Source organism: Cryptomeria japonica, chromosome 3 (genome assembly GCF_030272615.1).
Source record: "Cryptomeria japonica chromosome 3, Sugi_1.0, whole genome shotgun sequence".
Lineage (NCBI taxonomy): Eukaryota > Viridiplantae > Streptophyta > Pinopsida > Cupressales > Cupressaceae > Cryptomeria > Cryptomeria japonica.
The window spans coordinates 155,472,336-155,487,251 of record NC_081407.1 but is presented as its reverse complement, the minus strand read 5'-3'; the positions used below and the strand labels follow the sequence as shown (position 1 = coordinate 155,487,251).

General features: G+C 35.6%; 1 protein-coding gene across 1 annotated transcript in view; it reads left to right on the top strand.

Annotated features, from left to right (window-relative positions):
- Positions 1 to 13,782, top strand: part of LOC131057625 (ATP-dependent DNA helicase 2 subunit KU70) — a 213,433-nt gene extending 199,651 nt beyond the window's left edge. Inside the window, exons 16-20 of the mRNA XM_059218119.1 lie at positions 10,371 to 10,463; positions 10,605 to 10,725; positions 12,451 to 12,556; positions 12,969 to 13,149; positions 13,254 to 13,782. Coding sequence (XP_059074102.1) covers positions 10,371 to 10,463; positions 10,605 to 10,725; positions 12,451 to 12,556; positions 12,969 to 13,149; positions 13,254 to 13,367 — 615 coding nt within the window. The 3' untranslated portion in view covers positions 13,368 to 13,782. The remainder of the gene's footprint in view (positions 1 to 10,370; positions 10,464 to 10,604; positions 10,726 to 12,450; positions 12,557 to 12,968; positions 13,150 to 13,253) is intronic.
- The last annotated feature ends 1,134 nt before the right edge of the window (positions 13,783 to 14,916 follow it).

Below are 14,916 nucleotides of genomic sequence, written 5' to 3'. Positions count from 1 at the left end.
GAGCATGTGATTGAATTGGAGGGTGCCAAGCTCGTCATCACCACTTCGTATCGTCACCCCAAAAGATTCAAAGATGAAATTGAAAAAATAATTAAGGAACTTTTCAACATGGGGCATGTTAGGCCCAGTTCCAATCTCTTTACATCTTCGGTGGTCTTAGTCAAGAAGAAGGATGGCATGATGATGATGTGTATTGATTGTCGTGCCTTGAAAAAGAAAACTATAAATAACAGATATCCTATACTTCGGATATATGAGTTGTTGGATGAACTTCATGGAGCAGCTTATTTTGAAAAATGATTTGCTCTTAGCGTATCACGAGATTAGAGTACGTGCAAAAGATGTGCATAATGCAACATTCGGGTGCCATTATGGACATTACAAATTTTTGGTTATGCCCTTCAATCCTAGTAACGCACTTGCAACATTTCTATTGTGTATGAATCATATATTTAATAAGTAGCTGTGCAAAACAGTGTTGGTGTTTATTGATGATATCTTAGTGTACAGTACGACATGGGATGATACATTGATGAGGTGTTAGGTATCATGGAGGCACAATCTTTGTTTGCAAAGGCCTCCAAATGCAAATTTTGTTTGACAAAAAAATTATCTTTGGGGCATGTGATTGGTGCATGAGGTGTGAAAGTTCATTAGGAGAAGATACAAGCCATACTTGATTGAGCTCCAAAGAATATTTTTTATTTGACGAGGTTTCTTGGGTTATGCAGCTACTGTAGGAGATTTGTTAAGGGATTCTCCTAGTTAGCAGCACTACTTGCAGATTTGACTAAGAAGGGTGCATTGAGATTGTTGGATGAAGCTCAGAGTATGTTTGATGAACTCAAGCAGGCAATGAGTTCTTGTCCAATACTAGCTTTATTGGATTTCTCTCAACCATTTCTATTGGAGGGTGACACATCAAGCGAATAAATAGGTGCTATACTCATGCAAAGCCGACATCCAACTGCCTATAAGAGTAGGAAGTTGAGAGGTGTAGAGCGGTTATACTCTATCTATGACAAGGAAATGCTTTCCATGATGCATGCATTGGTAAAGTTTAGACAATATCTTGTTGGTGGAAAGTTTGTGGTCAAGACGAATCACAATAGTTTGAGATATTTTCTTGAGAAGAATGATTTGAATGAATGCTAGCAAAAGTGGGTAAGTAAGATTCAATCATATGACTTTGATATAGAATATGTGAAAAGGAAAAAGAATGTTGTAGCCGATGCTTTATCCAAGAGACCCACACTTTGCTCCTTGTTAGAGATCTCAGCTGATTGGAAGGCTCAACTTGTGATTGAGTATGACAAGAACACATTGGGATTCAAACTTATAGATGGTAAACTACAGGATGACAAGTATAAGGTTGTCGATGATATGATCTACTAAAAGAATAGGATATTTTTGGTGTCTAAATAAAAAATGAATAGTAAGATCTTGAGAGCAGTTCATGACACTCCATTGGTAGGACATATAGGTTTTTACAAAACCTACAAGTAGGTTAGGGAGAGATTCTCATGGAAGGGTCTCAAGGGTGATGTTTTGCAGTATGTTAAAGAGTGTATGACTTGGCAGTAGAACAAGTTTGAATATAATTTTCCTATAGGGTTACTTAATCCATTGCCAATTGCTGAACAAAAGTGGGAGAATATATCAATGGATTTTATCACAGGTCATTCGTGGGTGCAGAATAGAGATCACATATTCGTAGTGGTTGACAGGTTAACGGAACATGTCCACTTTGCTATTTTTGCTGGTTATGAGGCACCTCAAGTGTTAGACTTATTTTTTATAGAGGTATTCAGATTACATGGGCTCTCGAAAAACATTGTTAGTGATTGAGACAATAGGTTTCTAGCATATTTTGCCAAGAGTTGTTTAGGTTGATTGGCACTAAATTATCTCCTACTATGAGCTATCACCCCCTAAAAGTGGCGCCATCGCCAAAAAGGCCCCCTTTATTAAATTTAAACACTTAACTTTAATATTTGGGCCCCCTTATAGTCCACATTTATAACTTTATGATTCATTGTTATTTAATTTACAGCATAGACTGTATCAAATATTGAAATATCATCATTAAATGCATCCACCGACCAATCTAAAAATAATAATACTGGCAATTGGCTTGCCGGTACCCCGAAACGAATTTAATAACATAGTATGGGAAAACCATCCAACTCCACTCCAAAAAAGGGCATCATGGACACTTCAACCACCCGAGCTCAAAGAAATACTAGTGCTTGCCAAATTGCTGGATCAAATTGTCATGATGAGTTTTCTAACCTTAACTCATTAGCCTACGGGAATGCACTAAATAGGCTAATAGTCTACTAAACTGAAGTGCTTAGGAAGGGGACACTGGAGTTTGCCTTTCCCAAAATTGCTTATCTCGAAGCAATTCCAACTCCAGATGCTGCAAAATTTGCTCATTCTCCCATGTTGCATCCTCTTCTGACAAGATCTTCGATTTGACCAAGTATTCTTTTATTACTCTCTTCCAAAGAGTGTGCTCCTTGTAATCTAGAATGGCCTCTAAGATCACAATGAACTTACCCTCTTCATCCAATGGTGGCAAATTTGATGAGGGAACCACATTATGCTTGAGTGCCTTCTCGAGTCTAGATACATGAAACACATTATGCACCCTGCTACTAGTCGGGATTCAAGCTCAAAGGCAACCTCTCGAACCCTCTTGGAAACTTTGAAGGGACCATAGAACCTAGGTTTTAGCTTCTCTACTCCACTCTTCTTGAGAGTAGATTGTCTAGAGGGTTGGAGCCCCAAATATACCCTGTTAACCACCTCAAAACCACGCTCTATCTGATGTTGATAAGTATATAGCTTCTGCTGATTCCGTGCTTGTTGCAAGTTCTCCTTTAAAGATTTCATGATATCTTGGCTTTTCTGCTAGAAATCTATTGCGTTAGACACTCTACTATCCCCAAAGAGCGAATCAATGAAGTTGAGTGCCTCATACCCATACAATGCCATGAACGGTGACATCGAAATAGACATGTGGTAGGTAGAATTGTAGCAATACTGTTCAAGCTGCAGCCATTTCACTTATGATCTACGCTGTCCTGAAATGTAGTTCCTAAGATACCCTTACACCCATTTGTTTGCTATCTTTGTGTGTCTATCTGTCTGCAGTTGGTGGCTAATGCTAGGAGTGAGTTCAGTCCCACTCAATCTGAAAAGTTCCCGCCAAAAGAGACTTAGGAACTTGCTGTCCCTATCAGTCACTAGACTCCTGGGCATCCCATGTAATTTGAAGATCTCTCTAAAAAATAAATCAGCTACCTGTGCTATTGTATATGTTGTAGAAATGGCAAAGAAGTGCACAAATTTTGTCAATCTATAAACTACAATGTTGCAATATTGTCATTGATGTCAAAGGACAGATATTTATTAAAACCACATATTTAAGGAGCAGATTTAAATAAGGAGAGGTTAAAATTAATACAACATTATACAGGCAACAACATTCATGGCCAACTAGTTTTGGAGAAAATATTAAATATTATGCAAAGTCAATGTGTGGCCAACCCCCTCTCCTTTGTGGCAATTTAAAATTTAAAATTTGTTATTAAGCCTGCTCTTGGCCGACCTAGTTAAAAAGGTAATTTAAATCAATAAAAAATAATAAATAGCGATTTGCTGCTTACCGACCTTTGTGCAAGGGTTTCTAAATCAAAATGAAAATAAAATATCTATGCTAGCCGACCTAAGTGAAGAGGCATTTTATTTGGAGGTCATTTATGCCTCCATTCATTGTATATCTTTCTTATTTCAAGAGAAGATATAGAGCAGAAAATGTAGCAGACTTGTGAAGAAAAATCAGACATTTGGAGGAGCTAATCTATAGCAGAAAAGAGTAGAGTTATAAGTAGAAATCCGACATATTTCTTGAGAAGACTTAATGCAGATTTCTATGAAGATAAATTTGATATTTGTGAGCTCATTTTGAAGATATTATTGATGTTTTTGAGATCAGAAGTAAAAGATATTATTGCAGATTTGTGGGAGCAGAAATAGGAGCAAAAAATCAGATTTGTGAGCTTATATTGGAGATCATATTTCAGATCTGAATGGAGTTTTCAGAGGAGCAGTCAAAGGCAAATTGAGGGCAGGTTTTTGTTGAAGACCTTCTAAGGATTTAGGGCGGATTCATCACGAAGGTTGGAGCCTTCTACTTGGCGAGATCCGAGGTTGGAGCCCTTTATTCAAGAGATTTGAGTCTCTTGCTATGTTGGAGCTTAGTGCAGGGGATTGGTCTCTTGTGGGTTGGTGCCTATGAAGTTGTAAGAAGATATATATAAAAAGCAATATTTTGCCGTAGTTTTCTTCCACAAGGGTTTCCATGTAAAATCGTGTTTGCATCTTGTCTTCTTGTGTTAGATCTTAATTGTACGAATGCTTTGCTCATTGCTTTGAGATTACTAAAATTAAAATTGAGAAAGTTGATCTTATACTGATTCACCCCCCCTCTCAGTACATGTGTGTGTGTTTTCTTCATATAACATATATACAATCCTTTCCTTGAACCTTAGGTTGCCTAGTGATGAAATCCATAGAGATACATTCCCATTTCTGATAGGAATCGGTAGAGGTTGAAGCAATCCAGCTTAGATAAGTGTGCTCATTCTTATTTTGTTGGCAGGTAGGACATTTTCTAATATACTTAAGGACTTCATTTTTAAGTTCTTTCCATGTGAACCTCTTCTGGATGTTCCTATAAGTCTTGAAGAATCTTGGCAGACCAGCCATAGGTGTATCATGAAAAGTCCTCAATATCTTCACCTTAAGCTGAGAATTAGGCACCAAATAAATTATTTCCTTATCAGTGATCAGATCATTGAGCACTGTGTATTTGTCATCCTGGATAGTGCCATCAATGATTCCTACTGCCCAAGAATCCTTAGCATGCTTTGCTGAAATCAACTCTCTCCAAAAAGCATTGATCTCAACCAGTGAACACAATGAGGCCTCCTAAAAAGTGCATCAGTAACTACATTCTTTTTTCCTTAACATATATAATGTCAAAATCGTATGCCTATAGTCTACTAACCCACTTATGTTTCTCACCATTAAGATCCTTTTGGTTCATGAAATATTTGATGCTATTGTGGTTCGTTTTGACGATGAATTTAGCCCCACTAGATATAGTTTGAATTTGGCCAAGGCATGCATGATGGCCAACATCCCCTGTCATAAATGGAATAACTCTTCTCCACCCCGCAACTTCCTTCTCTCAAATGCTATGGGGTGCTTCTCCTACATCAAAACAACACTAGTCCTCTTTCCTAAAGCAACACACTCCAACTCAAATGGTTTGGAGAAATCTGGTATTGCCAACACTGGGCATGCAGACATCACCTGTTTAAAGTGCTCATAACACTTTTGTGCTAAATTAGAGCACTCAATTGTTCCCTTCTTTGTCAACTCTATAAGTGGAGCTGCAGTCTTGAAAAAATCCTTAACAAACCTCCTGTAAAAACCACACAAACCAAAGAATCATTTAAGCTTAGTGAGATTCGTGGGTGTAGGCCAATCAGCTATTGCCTTGATCTTCTCAAGGTCAACTCTCACTCCCTCTACACTTATAATGTGACCAAGATAGAGAAGCTTTGTCATATCAAAATCACATTTGGACTCCTTAGAATATAGGGACTCATTGTTCAAGATGTTGTTTCTTGAATACTTGATTCAAACAATTCTAGAAAGTAGCTGCTGCATTGGTCAATCCAAAAGGCATCACCAAAAACTCAATGTGTCCAAAGTGGTATCTGAATGCTATCTTCTTGCCATAAAAAAATGGTTCGACTTGTCAAAACTGTGCAGGAAGCATGGGCATAAGAGCCAGCTACTAGAACCAAATTTAGTAATGCATGAATTATTGTTAAGACCGATTATCTGCCAATTAATTTATGGGATATCATGATTAGGAATGTCCTGATCGATAATCTGATTGTATAAGCATTGAGTGACATGGATTGGTCCACCCAATGTCGAAGGTTGGGTTGTCTTGCCTCATAATTTCCCATTGGTGTTGAATTTGTCGATTGACGATATTCAGTTAGGTAGTGAAGAGGACCAAGAAGAGGCCATATGTTGTGTGTACTATGCCAGGATGCTATGTGTTGCAAGGAATGCTTTGGAAAAGGCCAAGTGCCTAGGGTGTTGCTAGCAAGTGAAACTTGGTTGTAGAACTAAAATATTAAGTTGTTGGTCTTGGTCCTAGAATGAGTATGAGTTCACGTTTCGAGTTTGTCTATATGATTTTTTAAATGCCTAAAGTACATATAGGTTTGTGTGTATACACACACATAATTTGCAAATATATATATACATACATATGTAATAATTATTAATAATACAAATATATAAAAATGTTCCTATTTGAAAGAAAAAACCAAAATACTTATTGCTCATTATTTCATGTGATATATAAAATATAAAAATATAATATGTTATAAATATAAATAAAAGAATTAACTAATATTTATATTTTTACATTACAAATTTAATCTTTTTATTAAATTAAATAACTAGTATACATAAATAAAAATAATGTTATATATAAAGAATATTAAAATACATAAAAACATAATATAAAAAATAATATATAAATATATAATATAATAAATAATATTAAAAACATATTAGCAATTTAGTGTTTCCAATATTTCTAGAGATTATGTTCTGAGTCTTTTATGTAGGGTGTTTAGAAACAAAGCATATATAAATACATAATTTTCTCCAATGAAGCCAACTCTAATCATGAAGAGGAGATCATAGGAGCTTCAAACTCTAATTTGTGATGAAACGTGTAAAATTGTGCAATGAAACAAATATCCTTTGCCCTTTACTATCATGAAAAACATGGGATTCGTGCATATATAGTTTGACAAACCCACGAGAAAGCATGGGTGCCCAAGCTAGACCTTGGATGGACCGAAGGCTATCTTGGGTTTGTATCAAATCTCAAATTAAAATTTGGCAATATGGGGGGCACATAGTTGAATGTGATAACGTAGCTAAAATAGTTATGTGAACATTGGGAACAATATATAGAGTAAATAAACTTAGAGAATGAATGGAATATTGGTGCGTAGGAAATCAAAAGGGCCTTAAGTGCACCGTTGAGCATGTAGCTAGTTAGATGAGGCCAAGAAATTGCATGGCCAAAGAGTTGAGGAAAAATATGATTTTGGAGAAAATCAAGAAAGTTGCTCAATTGACCAATGAAAATAGGAGGTTTATAGTTTGCGAGGCCTTATAAAAGCCTAGAAAGACAAGAACTAAAGGCTGTTGAAGGGAAAAATGCATATAACCAAGCCAGGCAACATAGCTAAAATAGTTAAAGGACAACCGAGAACAATGCACAAAGTAAATAAACTTAGAGAATGAATGGAATGTTGGTGCATGGGAAATCTAGAGGGCCTTAACTAAAGTGTACTACTGAGCATGTAGCCAATTAGATGAGGATAATAAATTGTGAAATTGCATGGCCAAAGAATCTAGGAAAAAAGATGATTTTGGTTAAAAATCAAGAAGCCGCTCAATCAACCAGTGAAATTTGGAGAGATAGAGTTCATGAGGCCTTAGGAAAGCCTAGAAAGACAAGAACTAAAGGTTACTAAAGGAAAGAAAATTTGTATGCCATATTTTGTTCTAAAAGTGAGCAAGGAAAAATAACTCTGTGGGAGGAATTGCTAGGATATGCTAGCAAGATATGTTATGTTCTTGAGATTGGTGGCATGCTTGAATTTGTGTAGTCTGGTTAAGTTTTGTGAAGGGTCATTGTGTCTAGTGTGGTTGGTTTTGTTTGTGCATGGGCCAATAATTTAATGTTAGGACTATGACATGAATTGTGTGTGCTAAGTTGTGATAATGAGTTTTCTATGTTTATTAGTTTGGTGTCATTTTGTATTGAGCTCATGACATTGTTAAAATGTTTCAAATCATGAAGTCCATGATAAAGAATATTCCTTGCTTAAAGGTATTGATCAATCAAGAGGTCTTGGCAACATCAATTTAGCCAACCATGGTGGAGAGTGGAGCTCCATGATCACTTATGGTGTAGCTAGGTGAAGTCATCTACAATTTAGCCAAAAAACAAGTCTTAAGGTGGGGGTGCCTTGCTCTGACCATCAAGAAGCTTCCTTGGTCATGAGAGCTGGGCCCATCAATGAGCATGGTCTTTCATCTTGTTAGAGTGTACTTGAGTTTGGGTGTGTGTCTTATGTGTGCATGTGTGAATGTCATGTGTGCACCTAGTAAAGTCTTGCTTGAGCTCAAGAAATTGGCATTGTTTTCACTACACTTGGATTGGTGAGAAAACCCACATTGGCTGATGCTCTTGAATTACTCTTACCACCTAACGTCTCATTGATATTGCATGAGGCAAGGGACCTTATTGCAATGGTGTTTGGTGGAAAAGTAGGCCTAAGACTTGGGATTTTCCTTTGAGAAAGTCTTTTGCACTTTGGTGAAAAGTGGGTAATACTTATACTTGTATGTGTAGGCTAACTTACTTATTTCTATGTTCAAGATGGATGATTGTATTTATGACTTTATGAAATTGAAAATGAATTTGTTTGATTAATTGATTGAGCTCCTTCCTCATTATGGTTTAGTATGATTTCAAAAGAAAATAAGATAAATATTGCGACTTTGTAGGTGTCATTATAGATGCATAGCAAATTAAGTGGATGCATTCTTCTTGTTTGATCATGGGAACATACTTTCCTGCCATAGCCTTTGTAATTATTTTCACGTATTTAACTCTCACAATATTAATGGAGGACAACATATTTTTCACACTGTTTGCATGCTTTGTAGTTTCATGGCTTGCTTCTTTTATAAAGCTTCTGCATTACAACCACCTAATGGACATAAACCTACTTCTATTAGTGTTGCTTCATAACCTTGTTGGTATACAGTGTGCCAGTAGTTCAATGGCAGAGCATCCAAGCATGCACAAGCGAGGTCCTAGGTTTGGTCTATGGAAATGACATGGTATTAAAGCCAGACGTGGAGCTTCAAGTACCAAAGTGTGGCTCAAGGGGAGGAGGGTGTTGGAAAAATGAGCTGCAGCTGATACGTAGTAAGGATCATGCCAAAAAGGTTCAGTCACAAAGTGGGCTGGTAGCTCAATGATAGAGCACCCCAGCATGCACATGGACTTCATGCACTTGTAGATATTTCCTTTCTACAATTGTTAACAGTTCTCACAATCTGAAAAGCCATTGTTGCACCAGTTTATAATATTCTTTAAACACTAGAATGAATGTTCTGTAAGTATTACCATTGAACTACCATACAATTGCTCAGACTGCTGGATGGTGCAGCACCAGATTAGAGACATTTCCCTTGGGAACCCTGTCAGGACCGACTAAACTAAAATTTTCCCTTAAGTAGCTACACCTCGCAAGTTTTTTATCAATTATCCTGATCCAATTGAACTTTTGTTTCTCTTGGTCAAATCACGTTTGTAGCCAAAGCTCCCATTTACAAATATATAGCTGTGTTCCTTACTTGTACTTGGTGATAGGCCAACAGGAACAATAGCTATTAACAACTGTTATGGAGAATGTGAAACAGGTTACAAATTACATTCATATAGAAATACAAGCATTTCTAATAAGTTTTCTTGGCTAAGAAATGAACCAATTAGTTTCCAGAGTAACTGGGATTTGTTTTTTTTTAATATTTTATATTTCCTTGTACATTGTGCCATAGATTATGCTTTATGACAAAAGTATATATATTGTACTTAAGCAACCAAATCAGACCTTAGAATCTTTCTTGAGGTCAAGCATGAAATGCATGCAACTTGTATGTGAATTTTAGCAGTCATTGTTGATTGTGGAAAGTTTTAACAAAGATCTTGAACAATAAAAAACACAGCTGAAGGATTCAAAATATTAAAATGTCATGATAGGAGTCGGGATAAACTTCTGGGTTCATCCCATATTTGTAAGACTTGGCAATTACTTGGCTGTCCCAAAAATTTTAAGAACTCTGGACTTGGCAAAAACGTGGCAATAACTCAACAAATTTATTGAACATTTAAAAATACAAAAAAATTAAAATTATTCTCCAAAAGATATCTTACTGAATTTGCAGAGTTGAATTACAGTTGTTAGCTTCCCTTTGTTAGCCTATATTATTATTACATGTTATGTATTATTGTTACAACTTGATAATGCTATATCGGCATTATATTTGTTGTTTATTTATAAGAACTGCCTCAAACCGGTTTCTCCAATATGCTCTATAGGTTTCTTTCTTTTACTCCTGTTTTCTTCTGAATTTATAAGCAATAACATTGCTAGGATTGATTTTCTTTATTACAGGAAGAAGTAACAAGTTCAAGTGGTCAAATTGATCCTCCAGGGCTGCATATGATTTATCTGCCTTATTCGGATGATATTCGACGTAGTGAGAAGGCAGGGATTTCATGACTTCCTTAGAAATTTCAATGCATCTTATATAATAACCTGTGATTCTTTTACATCCCATATTGGGTTCTTTTTGTTTATTTTTTTCTATTGTTTATTATGTTCATTGCATATCTTGAAAACATGCAGCTTCACATGTCCATGGATGGTCCTGTACCTCGAGCATCTAAAGAGCAAATAGACAAAGCCACTGCTATGATAAAAAAATTGGAGCTGAGGGAGTTTTCTGTTTACCAAATTTCAAATCCCGGTATGCTGAAGTAAATATTGATGTATTTTCTCATGATTTTCCAATTGACATTTAGACTTTTAGTGTGGAAAAGCTTCTAAGAAAATGCTGAATTAAATATGCCTATAAAAATATTAAAAAGTATTATTAGACATACAGAACCGAGGGTATTTATCTATTTTCTTTTATTCTTTCTTTCATGTTTTGCATTGTTATTAATATTATCTCATTGTAACTTGGAAAAATTGTGTCTTACCTGCCTTAGGAACTCTAGTTGTTTTGAGGATTACTCTCTGTTGGCAAAAAATTAGGCTAGAGAATATCAAATCCAATAGGAAAGAGATACATAGGAGAATATTACAAACATGATATTTGCACGGTCCATTACAGTGCATTAGGAAGCTTCAGGTAGAAAACTGTGCAGGTTTTCTGTATCAACATTTTGGATCACATTCCATGATCCTTCATTGGGTTGAGGAAAGTATCTCTGAGGATCAGAGAGTGATCTAAAATGATGGAAAACTTAAACCCAGTTTTATACAGAAACTTTTTGGTGCACATAGGAGAGTATTTTGCATGTAGGGATAAACATAAAAAAATCATGTTCCTTCCTTGTGACAGCTATCAGCAGATGATGATTCAAGGTGATTAGTACAATCTTTTCATTCTTACTATATTTCAGTTGAGGATATTGGAACATGTGGAAATTAGGACTGAATTGTTGCTCTTCGCCCATGTTAAAATTTCAATGTACATGAACAAAGTAGAAAACAAATGGTTTCTAATCACATTCGCATAAATTAGAGAGATTCTTGTGTAATTATCAACGTTTCAGAAATAATTTTACCCTGTTTGTGTCAGGTATTTGGTTAACTTGGGAGACTTGAGTCAGTCAGAAATGTTAGATTGAGTGAAACTTAGCCTATTTTAGTTTAGTGCAGTTGAAAAAAGATTGTCGTTAAATATTATTGATGTGGCCGACTTCTAGATGGCAGTTCTATCTATTATATGATTTGATCATCATGCCAGGCCATGGTACAAGGATTTGCCAAAGATCACCAAAGTCAGTGTATTAGCCAGGTAGTGTGTTGTGAGATTTGGCAAGACTTTGCTCTACTTTGCAAAGACAACATGTAACAATAATAAGTCGATCTATCTGAGTTTTTCCCATATTTTTCCTATCATGAAGAGTTGAATTACAGTGTCTTAACAGTCACTGCAAGCCCTGAGCGGTGACTGATGACTTGTATTTGAAGTTATTTGAATTTCTGTTTCAATGCTTTTGTTAAGTGTAGTGCTTTTCTTTTATCCCCAAGATTTGAAAATTTTCTGTGTCAGTTTGTCTATTTTATTTCTACTAGCTTATATGAAAATGCATGTATATATTTTTTTCATCAATGTTTTGGATCATACTCCATGGTCCATCATCTGGATTTAGGAGCCAGAGAAGAGAAATATGATCATTTGCACAGATTCATATATATATTTTCTGGCTTCCTACATCTTAATGAGGGATCATGGAGTCTGATCTAAAATGCTGATGAAAAAATGTCCATGCAGTCAAATGCAGAAACTTTCGAAAAATTCAATATTATGGACTGGAAATCTCATGCCCCTAAACGCATGTATATAAATTATATAATAAGGTGTTTTGATCATTTCCCAATTGTTTCCCTGTTGTGCTTTGCAATTCTGTTTCTTGGTTGTCTTAGTTTTTGGATGCTAATATACCTGTCATGTTTGCAGCTTTGCAAAGACATTATGCCATATTGCAAGTGTTGGCCCTTGATGAGAACGAAGATCTGCCAGAGACGAAAGATGAGACCATGCCAGATGAAGAGAGCATGCAAAGGTATTATCTTATTCAAATAAGGATGACATTTCAGCAATCAATTGAAGTGATCCTAGCTCTTATAGATAAACTGTTTGACATCACAAGAACTTTAATTTTATCAAATTTCCACAATCCATAACTGAATGTACAGCTGCTTCTGGATTTGATTGTGTGTATCTTTTTTGCATCAACATTTTGGATCATTGATGCAAAAAAGATGCACACAATCATTCCGAAACATTGATGCAAAAAAGATACACACAATCAAATCCAGAAGCTTCCAAAACATTGATGCAAAAAAGATACACACAATCATTCCGAAACATTGATGCAAAAAAGATACACACAATCAAATCCAGAAGCAGCTGTACAATCACAAGAACTTGTGCTCTAATTTCTAATTGCTCAGTATGTGTTCCTAAATTTCCAGACCAGGGATTGCCAAGGCTGTACAGGAATTTAAAGATGTTGTATATGGTTCAAATTATGAGTTTGAAGTAATCACTAACACTAAAGGGGATGAAGCTTCTAAAAAGAGAAAAGCTTTAACTGATGTAGCAGTAAAGGAAGTAGGGAACTATAACTGGAGTAAACTTGCAGAAACTCAGAAGGTCATTTCTCTTGAAATAATCTTCTTTTCCATTTCTTTGTAGCATTATGTTTTAAAATCAAGTTAACAAAGGGCTTGATATTGACATTTTGCGTTTATTTGCAGCTACAAAATCTGACTGTGGTTGAATTGAAGTACTATCTGACTGCTCACAATTTGCCACTTACTGGAAAAAAAGAAGTCTTGATCAACAGAATACTGACTCATTTGGAACGGTGAAGACTTATAATCCATTGCCATCTTTTTTGAAGGTTTGAGAATAGATACAAAACAAAAAGTGCCTCTCTTTCGCTCAACAATCAACCAGGTCAGGCAAATCTACTATTATGTCCCAGAACATTTGAATAGTATATTTCCGTCCTGAATTTTGACAGCATTGTTTAGTACCAGGAATTTTAACGTTTTTGTGATGCCTACTTCCAAAGGTATTCTGACCCTTCTCTGCAAAGATAATATGCTTATCACTGCAAATGTTTTGGAAATGTGAGCACAATATTGTAACAAAGCTTCAGCATGTGCCCGATCTCACTTGATTATCATGGCTATGTGCCTGAGATGTATTGTTTTTCTGTGCATTGATAGTATTTTATTGTGAAATGAATTTAATATATAAAAATTAGTTACGTTAAAAGTAGCAACATATATATTATGCTTGTTGTCCTCTTTAACTAAATTGTAATTCTATTGCTTATGTTATCTGGTTGTCACTAATTAGAAATTAACAGACAGATTATTTTCGCAAGTCTTTTATTCTATGTTACCAGATTTTTATTCTATGTTACCAGATTCGTTGGGTTGGGTTTGGGTATGGGTTCGGGTTCGGGTTCGGTGTGGTTTCAGCCATGGTTTCAAATCCAGAGCCCGAGCCACACCTTGGGTTAACCCAGGCGTTTCCAGTGCCGTGGGCGTCCAAAAAAGGGCCCCACAATTTAAAAGAAACCATTTCAAAATAAAAAAATGCCCCCCAAACTCTAATTTTGCCCTACCTTTCCTTCTTTTTGTCATTTCACCTCATTTTTTCAACACGAAACTTCTGTTCTCACCATTTTTTTTTCTTCTAGCTGGTTTTGAAGGTTGCTAATTTAGATGCTACAGTAGCACAGCTTGCCCAAGTCTATATAGATGAGGCAACTTTTGCACTTGACATAGACATAGCTAGTGGGAGTGACAATTTAATGGATTGTGGTTCAAATGAAGTTGAACCAAATGTTGACCTTGATCTGATGAAGATGAATACGGATATTAAATATGGATTGTAATTTGAATTTTCATTGTGTAATAACATTTGGAGACTTAAATATTATCATTTTTGCAAATTATGAATATGATATTATGAGGTACTTGAAAATTTTATTTATTGGCAATTATGGATTTATGAGTATCACTCTTCCTATAGTTATACAGTTATAGTTATATTTAATAATTCTAATGTTTGAATATATAAACACAGTTCGTATCTCGTACTCGCAACTGTACCTGAATCGGCAACTTAGGTTTTATTTGTACACATACTTGCCTACTCTATGATATGGTAGAATAACTTTAAGGCTTGGCTTGATAAGAAAACAATGTGAATTTTCACATAGGTGTTTATTCAACTATAAAGGAGTATTAAGCATGTCATCATTTTAAATTCTTCCTCTGATTCGCTTCAACCATTTTGCCGAGCTATATTTCGATCTAAGCATGATATTTTGCATCTTGTGACAACTTGAATTATTCAAATAATTAATTCTTTTAGTCAGTTACCTTTTTAATGGTTCTATTA